Consider the following 17,012-nt stretch of genomic DNA (forward strand, 5'->3'; position numbering starts at 1 on the left):
GGGACTCGAACCCCAGACCCACCGGAGAGCAGGACCCGGTCCAACCCACTGCACCACTGCACCCCCCCACCCCCATTTGACTGACGCTTTTCTTCAAAGCGACTTACAATGTTAAGGTATTTACAAGTGTTTTATTTACCCTATCTCCAGGTGGGGCTGGCACAACTTTTTAGCATAGTGGTTAGTGGTGCTGCCTTTGGACCCAAAGGTCACAGGTTCGATTCCCACATGCAGCTGGAGTACCTTTGAGTAAGGTACTTTAAATTGCTCCAGTAAAACTACCCAGCTGTATAAATGGGTAAAGAATTGTAAGTACCTTAACACTGTAAGTTGCTTTGGAGAAAAGCATCAGCTAAATGAGTAAATGTAATATACTGTATTTTCAGTAAAACAAACTCTGGACCAAGTCAGGACGTGTTAGTCAACTGAACTGTGGACACATTATGTCCTTAAACAATAGCAAGGATGTCCTCTGTCACTCAGGGCCCCTTTCCATCTGTCCAGCTGCATCTTTCTTACCTTCTCAGCCTTTGAATTGAACACACACACACACACAAGTTTCAGTACAATAGGAAAAGCAAACACATTTCACAGTAGAAATGAATCACTTTATCATGGTATGAATATGAGCTCACCCTCAGTGCCAACTTATCCACTGTGGACCACTGTGTTGCTCTTCTCAAGTGAAGTTTTGGGCTCCACCTGCACAAGACCACAAACACTAAATAAAACGGGCGGATGTCTGTTTTTTCAACATTCTGCCCTGTTGGGGCGAGTTAATGTCTCGTTAATATAATTGTATTAAGATAAATGTGGGAGATCAAGTTACAAAACCCAACACTGTCTTGTGTAAAGGAGCAGCAGGAGCTGCTGGAGACACTTTCCAGTTTCTGCTCACGGGGTGCATGATGGAGTAAGAAAGGTACAAGAATCTGGACACTTGCAGTGTACAGTGCCGTGAAAAAGTATTTGCCCCCACCCCGATTTTTTATTTTTTGCATATTTGTCACCGTTAAATAATTGAGATCAAACTAATTTTAATATTACACAAAGATAACCCAAGTAAATACAAAATGCAGTTTTTAAATGACGATTTCATTTATTAAGGGAAAAAAGCTGTCCAAACCTACCTGGGTCTATGTGAAAAAGTAATTTCCCCCTAAACCTAATAACTGGTTGTGCCACCCTTGGCGGCAACAACTGCAATCAAGCGTTCGCGATAACTGGCAATGAGTCTTTCACATCGCTGTGGAGGAATTTTGGCCCCCTCTTCTTTGCAGAATTGTTTTAATTCAGCCACATTGGAGGGTTTTGGAGCATGAACGGCCCGTTTAAGGTCATGCCACAGCATCTTAATCGGATTTAAGTCCGGACTTTGATTAGGCCACTCCAAAACCTTAATTTTGTTTTTTTTTTTTTTTTTTTGAGCCAATTCAGAGGTGGACTTGCTGGTGTGTTTCGGATCATTGTCCTGCTGCATAACCCAAGTGCACTTGAGCTTGAGATCACGCACTGATGGCCAGACAGTCTCCTTCAGGATTTTCTGGTAGAGCGCAGAATTCATGGTTCCCTCAATTATGGCAAGTTGTCCAGGTCCTGAAGCTGCAAAGCAGCCCCAGACCATCACACTACCACCACCATGTTTGACTGTTGGTATAGTGTTCTTTTTATGAAATGGTGTATTAGTTTTACGCCAGATGTAATGGGACGCACACCTTCCAAAAAAACCGTTTTGTCTCATCAGTCTACAGAATATTTACCCAAAAGTCTTGGGGATAATCAAGATGTTTTTTGGCAAATGTGAGATGAGCCTTTGTGTTTTTTTTGGTCAGCAGTGGCTTTCGCCTTGGAACTCTCCCATGGATGCCATTTTTGCCCAGTCTCTTTCTTATTGTTGAATCATGAACACTGACCTTAACTGAGGCAAGTGAGGCCTGCAGTTCTTTAGATATTGTTCTGGGTTCTTTTATGAGCTCCTGGATGAGTCGGCATTGCGCTCTTGGAGTAATTTTGGTAGGCTGGCCACTCCCGGGAAGGTTCGCCACTGTTCCAAGTTTTCTCCATTTGTGGATAATGGCTCTCACCGTGGTTCGCTGGAGTCCCAAAGCCTTAGAAATGGCTTTGTAACCCTTTCCAGACTGATACATGTCAATTACTTTGTTTCTCTTCTGTTCTTGAATTTCTTTAGATCACAGAATGATGTGTTGCTTTTTGAGATCTTTTAGCATGCTTCACTTTGTCAGACAGGTTCTGTTTAAGTGATTTCTTGATTCAACAGGTCTGACATTAATCAGGCCTGGGTGTGGCAAGTGAAATTTAACTCAGCTTTCCAAAAAATGTTAATCACAGTTCATTCATGATTTAACGGGGGGGGAAATTACTTTTTCACATAGGGCCAGGTAGGTTTCGACAGCTTTTTTCCCTTAGATGAAATCATCATTTAAAAACTGCATTTTGTATTTACTTGGGTTATCTTTGTGAAATATTAAAATTTGTTTGATCTCAATCATTTAACTGTGACAAATATGCAAAAAAAATAAAAAAATCAGGGAGGGGGCAAATACTTTTTCACTGCACTCTATATTGGTTGCCTGTCCTTTTCATACAGCCTGATGTAAGGCCATCATATCTGCGGCTGTACTGTTGTGCTGCATTTCCCATTTAGGATTTTACCCACATAATAATGCAAGATAAGGACCTGGTAAAATCTACAATAAGTTACTTGACCCATTATATTTCTCTCGAGAAGCACCTCAGCATTTTGTTCTGGCTGTGTGGCTCTGCAATGTGTTCATGTGTTGCCATGGCAGCCTTGGTAATAGGTATTACAAGGATTATTAGGTTTCAAATCTATGAACAACACAAGCACATGTCCTAGTCTGAACATTTTGAAGTACACAGTTCCCAGAAAACTGGTGCCCATTGCTGGAAAGCCAAGAGATGATGTGTTTGAGGCTCCAAGTCAGGTCAGTGTCCTCATCTCAGAGGGAAGAGGCTGGTCCCAGTTTGCCTGTCAGAAGACAAATTTCCTTTGCTAATAATGTTTACAAGACATCTTACTACTTGCAGCCATGTACTGAAAGGTTTAACTCATCCTCAATGCAAAAAAAAATGCACAAAATGCATTTTAAAGTAGTGCTTATGGATAACTCCTGTCTCAGAAAGGTATACATAGAAATATTCTTAAATACTGTTTAATATTCCTGGTAAGCTTCTTGGGGGTAGAATGGATGGTATCCCACCCCCCACATTCCATGGAGGAGGAAGGGAGTCTAAATGTGTCTGTTAAATGGTATACAAAATTAAATGTATTTTATTAAAAAAACCATATAGGCTCCCCTTGTATAACAAAGACTCCTTTATGAGAAAACATTAACTCATCAATACACAAAGAAATTACTGTACACGTAAAAAACTGCAGTTTGCGCTCTCCAAACTGGTAACACGCAAAGGCCAACAGAGTTTAACCCATGCTTGAACCCATAACCCAGGAGCTGTGACACACGCACTGTGCTACCGAAGAAGAAAACAAAGACAGTAAGACGGATGAGGGAAAGGGTATATGGAGGGGAAGGAGCACACAAATGTGAATTTAAATGATTTTGAATATGTGTGGGTCATAAACTTAAAGGCGTTCACATGTTCTAATCTGGTTTTGAATTACAGATTAACTACCAATAGATTAAATAGTAGTAAAGCGAAGTCTCATACATAGAAAGCTTTATCAGCAGATCTTCAAAAACCCACCAGGCTCACTATTCAGTGGAAATGTAGGAACCCAAGGAAATTCCCTAAATTTGAGAGAGGCCCCCCCGGTCCATTTTACAAGGACACATGAAACAGTGGCTATGCTCATCCTGGGGAATGGGTGGGAAACATCAGCGCTCTTAACTCGTAATCAGTATGTTCAAGATATGGAAAGAAAATTACATTCATAAAAATCTGTCATTGCCCTTATAACTGTAAACCAGACACACACGGACATATGGGGAAAAATGTTTACTTTACAAGGACTTAGGTTACACTTAGTTTTCATTTCCAAATAGAATAAAAAAAAAAAAAAAAAACCCAGCAAGACACAGAAGAACTACAATTATTACAGTACATGTTTAAATCCTGTGAAGCTTACAAAAGTTGTTCACCCACATGTACCTATAACTGGCATAACATAACCTAAAAAATACAATGGGGGAAAAAAAACAGCAATTATCTTCAAACTCCGCAAAATACATGTAGTTTGCCTGTCAGCTGTTTAACACTCATAATAAGAGCACTGAAAGATGGGCAGGTCGGAAAGGACAAAGTCAGCTCCCCTCTCCCTCGAATGTTCCCAAAGCAACGGGGGTACCGGTGTAGCTGGCCGCGGCAGTGTCCAGTACAGGGCCAGAGATCGGGGGGCTATTTGACCAGAGGTCTGGTTTTGTCATCGTCACCACACTGGTGGGCTTTGTATTTTTTGACCTCAGCCATGTATTTAGTCCAAGCATCTCCCTTACCAGCCTCAACCTGGGAACAACACAGAGGAGACATGATTAGTTCACAGGAACATGCTGGTACAAAGAAGGGTCCCGTAATACTCCCAAACCACGCAAAACTTGTCGGGAGAGTGAAACAGGAAAACCTTTGACAGGATTAAAGCAGTTAAAACATGTTCCAGCGTTACAGCTCTGCTCGACTCGCAAGTCCCTGGCAGCGATGTCACCTATGACGGCTTGACATGACAAGTATTACAGATCATTAGATGAAGCTTCTCATCTTATTACTCCTCGAAACTGCCATCTTTTGAATGCAACTAGTAATTCGCACTGCTTTCTTTACTGTTTATATCCATCACAGCACATTTTGAGTGCAAGTAGCCACCATCACATATACTATGAATTCAACATTTAGAAAAGTGTCTGCTAAATAAATAAATGTAACCAAAAAAGTACTCTGAATAGTTATTCTTAATCGAGCTGACACCTTTACCCACGGCAGCTTATTAACGTACAATATACAAGAGCTTTTACTCATAGCACCGACACCCTTTAGGAAAATGACACATTTAAGGCACTTGTATGCAAATACAATTGTCAACGAGACGAAACGGGTTGCTAAGATACCGCACCTCTGGCTCCAGTTTCTGCTTCTTGGCCACCATTCCGGTCTTTAGGGCCAACTTGGCGCCACCTCTCCGCTTGCCCACCTGGGTTGGGGATAGAACACTGCAAGCGTTACACGCCTGCGCAGGTGCGCGGGTCATGACGGGGACTGCAGGAGAGCGTCCACACGCCACGCTGAGCCCAGCCACCCCCCCCAATACGCCCGGCGAGGGCACGTGCCGAGCCATTGAGCTTTCCAAGCCACGCGTTGGCTTTGGGCTCAAGTACACGAATAGTAAGAGTGAGCACGGCACCGACACGCCTGCAAATACAGGTGTCGGAAATAAGAGCGCTACGACGGGCTGTGTCCTCTTGAAAGGGAGCCATTTACACTACGGGTATTACTGGACAGCAAGAAAACGCAGCTGATTGTTCGTCTAAAAGCGCCTCTCTTTATTAGTACACACACCAGCCCTCATCCGACAGCTTCCGCACTTACAGCGCTTGTCGGAAATGTACCAGGATTTTACCCGTTAGTTACCCCATTACTGCATCGGTGAGGGTGAGCAGCCTCCTCTAGGCACTACAGCGGGACTGGGCTTTGAACCCGCAACCTGCAGGGCACTGAGCGTCTCTAACCACTACGAGCACCCCCCAACAAAGAGCCTACACTGTCTCAAGGCAGATGAAGCTGCCTGGGGCATGAGGACTAAGTGACTTATTATCACAGCGCTGCCCGGGCCGGTACGAGGCCACTAGGGGATCTGTCTCCTTACAAAGTTGGTCACGCTAAAGGTCTTCTTCTCCTGCGCGGGGCCTCCGTCCGCCGCAGCGCCCTGCTGCTGCTGCTGCTCGCTCTTTCTCCGCTCCTCTTCCTTCCTCCGTCTCTCCTCCTCCTCCATCTTCTTCTTGAACATCTCCATGAAGCTGCCGTCGTTGGCGAACGCGTTGCCCACGGGGGGCGCGCTGCACGCCGCCGATCTCGAGGGCGACCCCGCGGGGCTGTCGCCGCTCGACTCGCTTCCGCTGCGGCTGCTCTGAGCGCCGCTGCGCTTCGCCTCCATGGCGCTCGAGCTGAAGCGCGCGCGCCTCGTTGTGGGGGAGCGAACGGAACGTTCCGAACGGACGGTTGTGTGTATGTCTGTGGCGGATCCGCGCGTCGGTCGGGCTGCCTTCAGCCTTCTCTCTCGCTCGCTCTCTGGATCTACCGGCACTGCAACTGCCGACTGCCGCGCTCCACGGAACCGCTGCTCAGTTAGCGACCTTCTTCAGGCGCAGGCACACAAAGTCATTCCTCCTGTAGGCACGACTGGCTGAGCTCTATCTATCGGCGTGTCGGCGCCCCAGTGAGCGACCGCGCGCTCCCGCAGGCACACACACAGCAGCAGCGTCCGCGAGCGAACGCAAAACCGCCGCGCCCTCACGAGCTCGAAACAGCAAAATGCTTTTAGAGCTGGGTTATGGCACTCTGAAACACATACGAGGCGGCGTCGCGTTCCCTAGTTCAATGCTGGCTACCTATTAATGGTTTATTCCGAGGTTTGTTACATTTCCCCCGCACACGTCCACCATGTTGCTTTTCTCGAAGGTGCTGCTGGCCGCCGCGAACCTTTGTTGGTTTGCTGACGGCTTGGACGTTCGCGTCTACAGCGCTCTATCGCCGCCAAGTGCAGCGGAGTGGGTATGGCTGCGGGAGCGCTTTTTAAAGACTGTAAGCTGGTGCGGTGAACGGCAACATGTTTCATATAAACACTTGCAGTGTTTTCTAGAATGCGTGCCGCTAATATCAAACATATACGTATACGAAGGAAAGCACGTTATCTTTCGTGACCTCGCTTCTGAGCACAAGGGGAGATGTAATTCTGAGAAACTGTATTTTTCCGTAGAACCAAAATGGCGCGACTTCCGTTTCCGTTTCCCAGACGCCGACTCCCCCCCCCCCAAATGGCTTTGGAATATGCCAGTTGTCTTACCGGGCGGCGTAGAAGATGGCAGCGGCGTTAGAGGAAGAGTTTGAAGACGCGCCTGATGTAGAGCCGCTTGAGCCGACGCTGAAAAACATAATTGAGCAGAAATCGCTCAAATGGATTTTCGTGGGAGGAAAAGGCGGCGTGGGCAAAACGACGTGCAGGTAGTGAGATGGGCGAGCAGGGCGCGTTCGGCGGTGACATTGTTCCCCCTCGGCCGACGAGCGCGTGGAGCTGTCAATCGAGCGCGGTGCTGAAATCAGCGCAGAACATCGGAACCACTCGGCTCCGTTTATCTTTATTAACCTGGATCTCTGTGTTTAGCACACCGCTTGAGACACAGTAAACGAGGGGTTTGGTATTAATTCACATAGCTTAACTAAACATGAAAAATATCAGAACGCAACTTACGCAGTTCGAACAAATCGAACACAGGAACTTCAGGATGAAGGTTTTCGCTGAATGTTGACACTACCAGTCGTGACAGCCTTTTCAGACGCAGCGTCCACAGAGCAGCCTTTGGTGTTATGGAACAGCACTGCTGTTGCACGGAGGGTTTACATTGTCGCGAGCCGTCAAGGGGACACGTGTTCCCCGCGCCACCTCTCACAGGACCCGTGTTGGCAGCTGGGGTCGGAGGGGTTACAAGAGGCCACAAGCTTTTCTTAGTCCTGACGTGGCCGATGTGGCATGACAGCTCATTATTTTTGACGGAAATGATTCTGGACAGACGAAACCCTTGTCTTTACACGCACCAAGGGAGCAATGTCCTTGACATAATGGTCTCATAGCTGTTAGGACCAAGGGTGAGGGGTAATTTAGTGCCTTATACAGTCTGTGTGTGTGTATGTATATATATTTTACATATATATATATATATAATATATATACGTACACACACACGGACACCAGCATGCTTGGGTGTGTTGTGTTTCACACAATACTCTGAGACTTTTTTCTGTGCTGCTGAGATTTTTTTGCTAAGCATTCCCTAAGGAGATGTTTCTCTCTGCTCCTTGCTGTACTCTAGAATGACTCGTCACTGTTTTTATTTGTATTCCAAGATAAATTAAAAACCTTCCTGTTTCATCTCAGACTAAATCTTAATTGTGCGATTACCTACACATTGGTACATAGTGTTATCCACAAGCTCTTCCCTAGCATGCCGAGCTAAGGACAATTGGTATCATAGTGGTTAGAGCTGTAGCCTTTGGAACCCAAAGGCTGCAGGGTCAAGTCTCACTTCCAACTGTAGTACTCTTGAGCAAGATACTTACTCTGAATTGCTCCGGTAAAATTACCCAGCTGGACAGATGAGTAAATAATTGTAAGCAGCTTAATATTATTAGTCACTTTAGACAAAAGCATCAGATAAATGTAAGGGAACTTACATCTGAACTCTCTCCTCGTTTCAGCTGCAGTTTAGCTGTGCAGTTGGCCTCGGTGCGAGAGAGCGTGCTCATCATTTCAACGGATCCGGCCCACAATATCTCTGATGCCTTCGACCAGAAGTTTTCCAAGGTTCCCACAAAAGTGAAGGGCTACGACAACCTCTTCGCCATGGTTAGCTAATACATTATGTGGATTCTCTGCAGTTTCTAAAATTTTCCCTTGTTATTTTACTTAATTTTAGAGTATAAAATTGACTTATTGACTTAAAATAATGGTAAAGGAATTAAATAATTTGTGAAAGGGTGATGAATATATGGATATTGTATAAAAAATGTCACTCATATCTCTCAAATGAAAAGTGGATGGTAAGGGGCAACATGTGGTGTAGTGGTTAGAGCTGCTGCTTTGCACTCAAAGGATCCAGGTTTGAATCCCACCTCTTGCTGTAGTACCCTTGGTCAAGGTACTTACACAATAAAAACTGCACAAGTGTATAGATAGGTAAGTAATTCTAAGTGGTTTAAAACAATATGTCACTGGGGAGAAAAGCATCAGCTGGATAATTACAAGTAATATGAGATTCATTTGATTGCTGGGAGATTTTTATCAGTGAATCACACAGCTGTGCAAGTCACTTTGCATTAAAATCATCTGTTAGGCTGAAAAATTGTGCGGCACAAACAGTGCCTGTCAACAACAGTTCTTGTATGTGCACGCAGGAAATCGACCCTAGCCTTGGGGTGGCTGAGCTGCCAGATGAGTTCTTTGAGGAGGACAACATGCTGAGCGTGGGCAAGAAGATGATGCAGGAGGCAATGAGCGCCTTCCCAGGCATAGACGAAGCGATGAGCTACGCCGAGGTCATGAGGTGAGCAGCCTGGCCATCAGTCACCATAGGACCGTTATCTTAATGGTGAAAAGCTTAAATATGTCTGTTTTCTTTCTTAAATGTCTACAAATGACTTTGGTCCATAACCAAAAATATTGGTAACAAAGATCAGAATTTGACCTACCCCTGGAGCCAGGACAAACTGGTTCTTGGCACATAGAATGTAACATCACTGGGGGGCTGGGACTGGTGCACGAGGTTGAGAGATACCAACTAGATATAGTTGGGCTCACCTCCACTCACAGTGTTGGCTCTGGAACCAAACTTCTCAACAGGGGGTGGTCTCTCTCCTGTTAAGGAGTTGCACAGGGTGAGAGGCACTGGCTGGCTGCCATACAGTTAGAGTTTGTCCCGGTGGACGAGAGGGTTGCCTCAGTGCGACTTAAGGTCGCAGAGAGGAAAACTTTGACTGTTGTGTGTGCTTATGCACCAAACAGCAGTTCAACCTATTCAACCTTCTTGGAGAGAGTGGGCAGGGTTCTGGACAGGCCCCCACCTACAGACTCCATAGTCCTGCTGGGGGACTTCAATGCTCATGTTGGCAACAACTGGGAAATCTGGCGGGAGGTGATTGGGAAGAACGGCTTGCCCGATCTAAACCTGAATGGTGAAATGTTATTGAACTTCTGTTCTAGTCGTGGTTTGTCCATAACAAACACCATGTTCGAACACAAGGATGCTCATAAGTGTACTTGATACCAGAGCTCCTTGGGCCAAAGGTCAACAACTGACTTTGTAGTCATTTCATCTGACTTGAGGCCACATGTTCTGGACACTTGGGTGAAGAGAGGTGTTGAGCTGTCAACTGATCACCATCTGGTGGTAAGCTGGATCAGATGGTAGACTGACGGACAGACCCAGTAGACCCAAGTGCATAGTGAGGGTGTGCTGGGAATGACTGTCAGAGGACCCTGTCCGGAATGATTTTAACTCCTAGCTACGTGAGAACTTCTCCCATGTCCTGGAGGAGGTAGGGGACATGGAGTCTGAATGAACCCTGTTCAAAATCTCCATTGTGGAAGCAGCCAGGCGCAGCTGTAGCCAAAAGCTTGTTGGCACCAGTCATGGCGGCAACCCAAGAACCCCCTGGTGGACACCAATGGTGAGTGAAGCCATCGAGCTGAAGGAGGCGGCCTTTAGGGCCTGATTGGCTTTGGGGACTCCTGACTCAGCAGGTAGGTACTGGAAGGCAAAAAAGGCGGCAGCAGGTGTGGTTGCAGAAGCAAAATCCAGACCATGGGAGGAGTTTGGAGAGGCTATAGAAAATGAGTTTGGTCAGAACTGCTTAAGGCCCTGAATGTTGTGGGGCTGTCATTTCTGACACGCCTCTGCAATGTTGCATGGACCTCAGGTACAGTGCCTTTGGACTGACAAACTGGGATATGGTCCCTATTTTTAAGAAAGGGGACCGGAGAGTGTGTGCCAACTAACGGGGTCTCACTTCTCAGCCTCCCTGAGAAAGTCTATGCCAGTGTTCTGGAAATGAGGCTCCAACCAAAAGAACAATGCAAATGCAATGTAAAAACAACAAATTCCTGGCTGTGGAACAATGGACCAGTTTTCACCCTCTCACAGATAATTGAAGGAGCATGGGAGTTTGCTAATCCAGTCTACATGTGTTTTGTGGACTTGGAGAAGGCCTACAAGCGTGTTCCCCGACAAATTCTGTGGGAGATGCTTCGGGAGTATGGGGTGCCAGGGCCACTACTGCGGGCCATTCGGTCTCTGTACATACGGAGCGAAAGTTGTGTTCGCATACTTGGCATTAAGTCAAGCCTGTTCAATGTGGGTGTTGGACTCCACCAAGGTTGTGCCTTGTCCCCACTCCTGTTTGTGGTCTTCATGGACAGGATATCAAGGTGTAGCTGAGGTCAGGAGGGCATTCTATGTGGGGGCCAGAAGGTGATGTCTCCACTTTTTGTGGATGATGTTGTCATTTTGGCACTGTCACATGGATGTCTCCAGCATGCACTGGAATGGTTTGCAGCCAAGTGTGAAGCGGTTGATATGAGGATCAGTACCTTCAAGTCTGAGTCCATGGTTCTCTCACAGAAACGGATGGCATGACCCCTCCAGGTAAGGGGAGAGAATTTATCCTCAGGCAGAGGAGTTTAAGTATCTTGGGGTTCACGAGTGAGGAAGAAGGGAGCGTGAGATCGGCCGCAGACTGGGAGCGGTGGCAGCAGTAATGCGGTCGCTGTACTGGACTGTAGTGGTGAAGGGGGAGCTGAGCCATAAGGCGAAGCTCGCTATTTACCGGTCAGTCTACGCCCCTACCGTCACCTATGGTCATGAACTCTGGGTAATGACCGAAAGAATAAGATTGCGCATACAAGTAGCTGAAATGAGTTTTCTCCACAGGGTGGTGGGACTCACTCTCCATGACGGTGAGGAGTTCAGCCATCCGGCAGGAACGCAGAGTAGAGCCGCTACTCCTCCGCATTGAGAGGAACTAGTTGAGATGGTTCAGGCATCTGGTAAGGATGTCCCCTGGGTGCCTCCCTTTGGAGGTATACCAGGCACGACCAACTGGGACAAACCCAGAGGTCGGGCCAGGACCCGCTGGAGAGATTACATCTCCCAGTTGCCCTGGGAGCAGCTGGGGATCCCCCAGGTTGAGCTGGAGGAAGTTTCGAGGGACAGGGACGTTTGGGCTTCTCTGCTGTTCCTATTGGCATCGTGACTCTAGAAGAACAAGCGGGCAAGAAAATGGATGGATGGAATATCACAATTTCAGTAAAAAATCTGAAATTACATTAAGAAACTGCTGATTAAAAAAAAACAAAGAAAAACAAACTCCTTAGCTGGCTTCTGAATGCATCTGTAGTGCTCATGCACTGTTGACAGTTGCAGTACAGTGGCGAGTGAGTGGTAGACGAGGGTTCTGATGTGTCCTATGTCCTTGCCTCCCTGCCAGGCTGGTGAAAGGGATGAACTTCTCCGTGGTGGTGTTTGACACAGCCCCGACAGGACACACCCTACGCCTGCTCAACTTTCCCACCATCGTTGAGCGGGGCCTGGGCCGGCTGATGCAGATCAAGAACCAGATCAGCCCTTTTATCTCGCAGGTGAGCGATTTTATAGTATCATAGAGTACAGACACCCCTCTACTTACGTACATTTGACTTACATAAATCTGAATTTACGTGAAAAATTCACATTACATACACATTATTTACGGATAGCGCTTTTATTTTACGCAAAACATCTAAAATTTGTTAAGTACAAGTCGGAACAGCCAGACAAGGCAGGAAGCTGTATCTTCCCAGTTCCTGCGTGTTTTGAACTGTGAACCCATCTCATCTCGTTAGGTAGTTCTCCCATATTTTTTACCCATTTCGTTATTCACAATACCTGGTGCTAAATGTGCACTTGAAGGGAAACAAGAACAGTCTCGCAAGCGTACAGCAAGTGATTTTAAGATAAAATTGAAAATAAAAAGGAAGTATGAAGGTGGACAAAGATGATCATCTATAGCACAGGAACTAGGTTTAGCTGTATCGACTATAAATACGATGGTGACGGATGCTGCACGTATAAAGGAGCACGTGAAATGAACAGCTAGCATGAAAACAACAATAACGAAGAAACGTCAAGGTGCAATAACTGAGATGGAAAATTATGAATATTATGTTGAATGGTGGGGGAGGAAGGGGAATCCAACATACATAACTTTTGACTTACGTAAGGGGTTGAAAAACGGTCTATTTGTGTAAGTCCAGGGGTTTCTGTAAGGAATTCACTTATGTACAGTCTACAGTTTTGGCAACGAACAGCACCGTGCTGTTCAGAATCCTCACCTCTTTCATTGATACACTGTATGGCCCTCACACTTCTCACCTTCCCTCCTCTTTGTACAGATGTGCAACATGTTGGGTCTGGGGGAAATGAATGCTGACCAACTAGCCTCCAAGCTGGAGGAGACTCTTCCCATCATCCGCTCTGTTAGCGAGCAGTTCAAGGACCCGGTGAGTGAGATGGAAGGTGGCTGATCTACCTACCCAAGACATTGCCAAGGGATCACTCAGGATCACACCAGGGCGGTCATGTGTCTTTGACTGTACGGAGAAAATTTAAGGTGCCCTCTAGAAAGCATCACTTGACTTCCTCATCAGTTGGAAAGCAAGAAAAACTATGTGTTTCCTTCAAGTCTATATTCTTAAATCCTGGTCCTGGTTCATATTTTTAATTTGTCCAGTCTAATAAGAATTTCAGGAATCATTCATTCATTATCAGTGACCTCTTTTCCAATGCAGGGTCACAGTGGTCTGGAGTCTAACCTGGAAGCATGGTTTTAGTCCAAGTTATCCCACAACTACAGATTTAAAACACTGGAACGAGGACTTTGGTTCATGTACTTGGACCAGTCCTGGTGGATGCTGAATTGCTCCTATACAGTATTTGGATGAAATAAAAAAAAAAAAAAAAAAAAAAATGCACCAACTGAAAGTGTAGAAATCATATTTAGAAGCATTGCCTTGCAGTCTGAAGGTTCTTGATTCAAATGCCACTCCTCCTTTAGTACCCCTGATGAAGGTACTTACCTTCAGTTGATACAGTAAAAATATGCTGCAAAAACTGGTAAATCATAGCAACTTACATCAGACGTCAGCTGAATAATAATAATAATAATAATAATAATAATAATACTTTGCTCTACCCATCCTGGGTGTGTCCCCTCCCCCTCCAGCCTTGCGCCCTGTATTGCCAGGTTAGGCTCCGGCTTGCCACGGCTTCAGTCGCTGTGTGTGTATGTTTCTCTAATGATAGCTTGGTGATACATGGGCTCTCTTACCTATCTGTGCGTTTGCTCTGTCCACATCTCAGGAGCAGACTACATTCATCTGCGTATGCATCGCCGAGTTCCTATCCCTGTACGAGACAGAAAGGCTCATCCAGGAGCTGGCCAAGTGTCACATTGACACGCATAACATAATCGTTAACCAGCTGGTCTTCCCCGAGCCAGATCGGCCATGCAGGATGTGCGAAGCTCGCCACAAGATCCAGTCCAAGTACCTGGACCAGGTAAATGGTGCAAGCCCTGATCTCTTACCTTTTCTTGTCTATTTACAACAGCAAGGAGCACAAATGACAGAGTAAACTCTTTGTCGATTGTAATTCTTCCATTTGTCTCTTTTTGCTTCTTTCTGGTTGGTTTTGATACTGAAGATGGAAGATTTGTATGAAGATTTCCACATTGTCAAGTTGCCTCTGTTGCCCCATGAGGTGAGGGGGGCAGATAAGGTCAACACTTTCTCCCAGCAGCTTCTGGAGCCCTACAACCCTCCCAAAAAATGACTCCTTGCAGATTCCAAAAGCCCCACCTACTTTCCTTATCACCTCCAATCATCTTGTCTTCAAGTGACCCATTTTGGAGAGGAACATTACAACTTCATCCACCATGACACAGATGACAGAACTTTCAGACCTTCTCTCTAGATTCAATCTGTTAATTTTCCTTCAGAGAAAAATGGAAAAGACTGTGTTTCTCCTACAACGTAGGTTATATATCACATCACAGTTTTGGTTCTTCCCGTTGACATTAAGCTTGCATTTCAAACCTTTACAACCAATGAAAGAACCCTAGGCTGGAGCATCACTCATTTTATCCTCACATTAAAGAACTATAAGTGGAATAGTGCCTGGGTGCACTCTTCTGACAACTGGAACACGTAACTATCCAGAGAGAAGACTGATAAGAGGGAGATAAAATGTTCATATAGTTTCCTGTTCCTGTTTTCACACTTTCAGTCATTCATATGTATGGTCTCCAGTCCTGGCAGTAACTGCCTTTTAATGACCTATAGCTTGCAGTAACCGCCCAAGGTTTGCTACATGAGCGTCAGTCCTGTCACAGTTGTGGTGAACAAAGCATAATATTTGCCACAGATGATTTAAAAGCTCCATAATTCCTTGATTAAATGGAAAGTTAAATCAGGAGTTTGCTCAAATTTCTTTATTCATCCACTGATCTATGAAACACAAAGGAACCAAGCATTTTCAGTTACCTGAAAAAACAGTATAAAATCTGCAAATCTTTCTGTTTAACAAACAAAAAAACTGGCAGAGTATCTGAATTCAGCCCACATTTCAGCTTTACATCTAAGGTCGTGAAGAATTCAACAATCAAAATTACAGAATGTTTTCAGAGCCATACTGAACCAAACACTGAAAATGATTGGGACACAGCCCATTACTCTCCATCAGTTGACTCATATGGGAGTATGTATACCTTTCTGCATTTTTATTACAGCCTGGAAATGCCAGTACTGTGTATATTTTTCCAGTGAGTTTGTGTTAACCCTCATGGATTTATAGTTATTTTCTGTTCTTACAACACTGAATACAGTGCTGCAGCACAAAACTGTTGCAAGAATTAAAAATCCAACTGACCACACTTTTGCTGCAAATTCCCCATGTTGACAGTCCTTTATTTTCACAGCATAAACCCTTCCTGCCTGATGATTAAGTAGGTACATGCTTATTGTATGGCTAGTGTTACTGCCAATAAGGTGTCAAAAGGCAAACTTCATGGTGATGCTCAGATGAACAAAAATGCAAAGAGGTGAACAGAGTTTGTAACAACTGGAACAATCATTTAATCAGTAACCACAACAAAAAATTCTCAGATGCATTGTTAGGCTTCATTCCAGTGGCGTTCATCGGTTGATCTGCTCCAGCTGTCAATGTTAGATACACAGATGTATGTTTGCACATACGGTCTGTGTTTTCATTCACTGTCCTCTATATGACCACCACAGGGGCTTTACAGGGGTGTGATTCCAGTTACATACATAAAGTGAGGTCAGCTGGAACAACAGGATTCTTTTTAAATTTGTATTGCTTAAATTGTTGCTTTCAGTGTTTTTTTTAGCAGTGAATGTACAAAAGAAGATGTTGCAAAATAAAAACACTAACTTGTATAATTGCAAAAGCAGCATTAATGTTTACTCTTTGCTACCAGTCTGTTTGGTTTTTCCATTTTGCATTCATAACAAAACCTGATGAGTCTAAAAAACAGATCCATCCCAGCCTATGGTGAGAGTGAAGAAACAAATAAGGATTCTGGCAAGCTCAACAGAGAAAGTGTAACACAGAACCATGTAACAAATGAATTCTGGTTCTTGAAACCCTGATTTAGTTATAGTGCAAAAATGATAAAAGATAACCCTTCGACTTATATTCTATAATAGACTCTCATATTACAAATCACATTAGTCCACCAACACTTTGTACCACCGAACAAGTAACTCAGACTCAGTTCCTCTGTACATAACACTAAACAGACAGCACAGGTTTCTCATGTTTATACAAAGCCTAATAACACTAAAATATTTTCAAATAAACCCAAAAGCTACACCGGTGTATAAATAACTTCCAAAATAACGAGTCACCCTCAGGCAAAAATACTGTACAGAAGTACATCCAGTTCTCCACTATTTAGATGAGGTACGCTTCAACATACCTGGACATGCAGCATCACACAGATGTTAAAATACAGCACCATCAGTCTCACATGAACACTTTTTCATTTAACAAAGCTCTGTGCCAGTTTCGACAAGGTCTTTACATATTTGGCAAACAAACTTCCATGACATGTGGAACGCAGAACAAAACAAGTTTTACCTGCTGCGCCATCTACCAACATTTTCTCTTTCATGTTGCTACATTCGTTTCTGTCCC

At 44.9% G+C, this 17,012-nt stretch overlaps 2 protein-coding genes across 2 annotated transcripts; one reads left to right on the top strand and one right to left on the bottom strand.

Moving 5' to 3' along the window:
• Nucleotides 1–3,984: 3,984 nt before the first annotated feature.
• On the bottom strand, nucleotides 3,985–6,899 carry LOC108925983 (telomerase RNA component interacting RNase-like). The gene is made up of 3 exons (XM_018738390.2): nucleotides 5,858–6,899; nucleotides 5,108–5,185; nucleotides 3,985–4,506 (listed from the first exon to the last, which is right to left on the bottom strand). The coding sequence occupies exons 1-3, from the start codon at nucleotides 6,143–6,145 to the stop codon at nucleotides 4,399–4,401; spliced, it is 474 nt and encodes a 157-aa protein (XP_018593906.2). The 5' UTR covers nucleotides 6,146–6,899; the 3' UTR covers nucleotides 3,985–4,398.
• Nucleotides 6,900–7,046: 147 nt separating this feature from the next.
• Nucleotides 7,047–15,449, top strand: LOC108926130 (ATPase asna1-like). The gene is made up of 7 exons (XM_018738648.2): nucleotides 7,047–7,212; nucleotides 8,464–8,611; nucleotides 9,160–9,308; nucleotides 12,247–12,397; nucleotides 13,190–13,297; nucleotides 14,157–14,354; nucleotides 14,499–15,449. Exons 1-7 carry the CDS (start codon nucleotides 7,070–7,072, stop codon nucleotides 14,625–14,627), a joined length of 1,026 nt encoding a protein of 341 aa, XP_018594164.1. The 5' UTR covers nucleotides 7,047–7,069; the 3' UTR covers nucleotides 14,628–15,449.
• Nucleotides 15,450–17,012: the final 1,563 nt, after the last annotated feature.

Source organism: Scleropages formosus, chromosome 3 (genome assembly GCF_900964775.1).
Source record: "Scleropages formosus chromosome 3, fSclFor1.1, whole genome shotgun sequence".
NCBI classification, from domain to species: Eukaryota; Metazoa; Chordata; class Actinopteri; order Osteoglossiformes; family Osteoglossidae; genus Scleropages; species Scleropages formosus.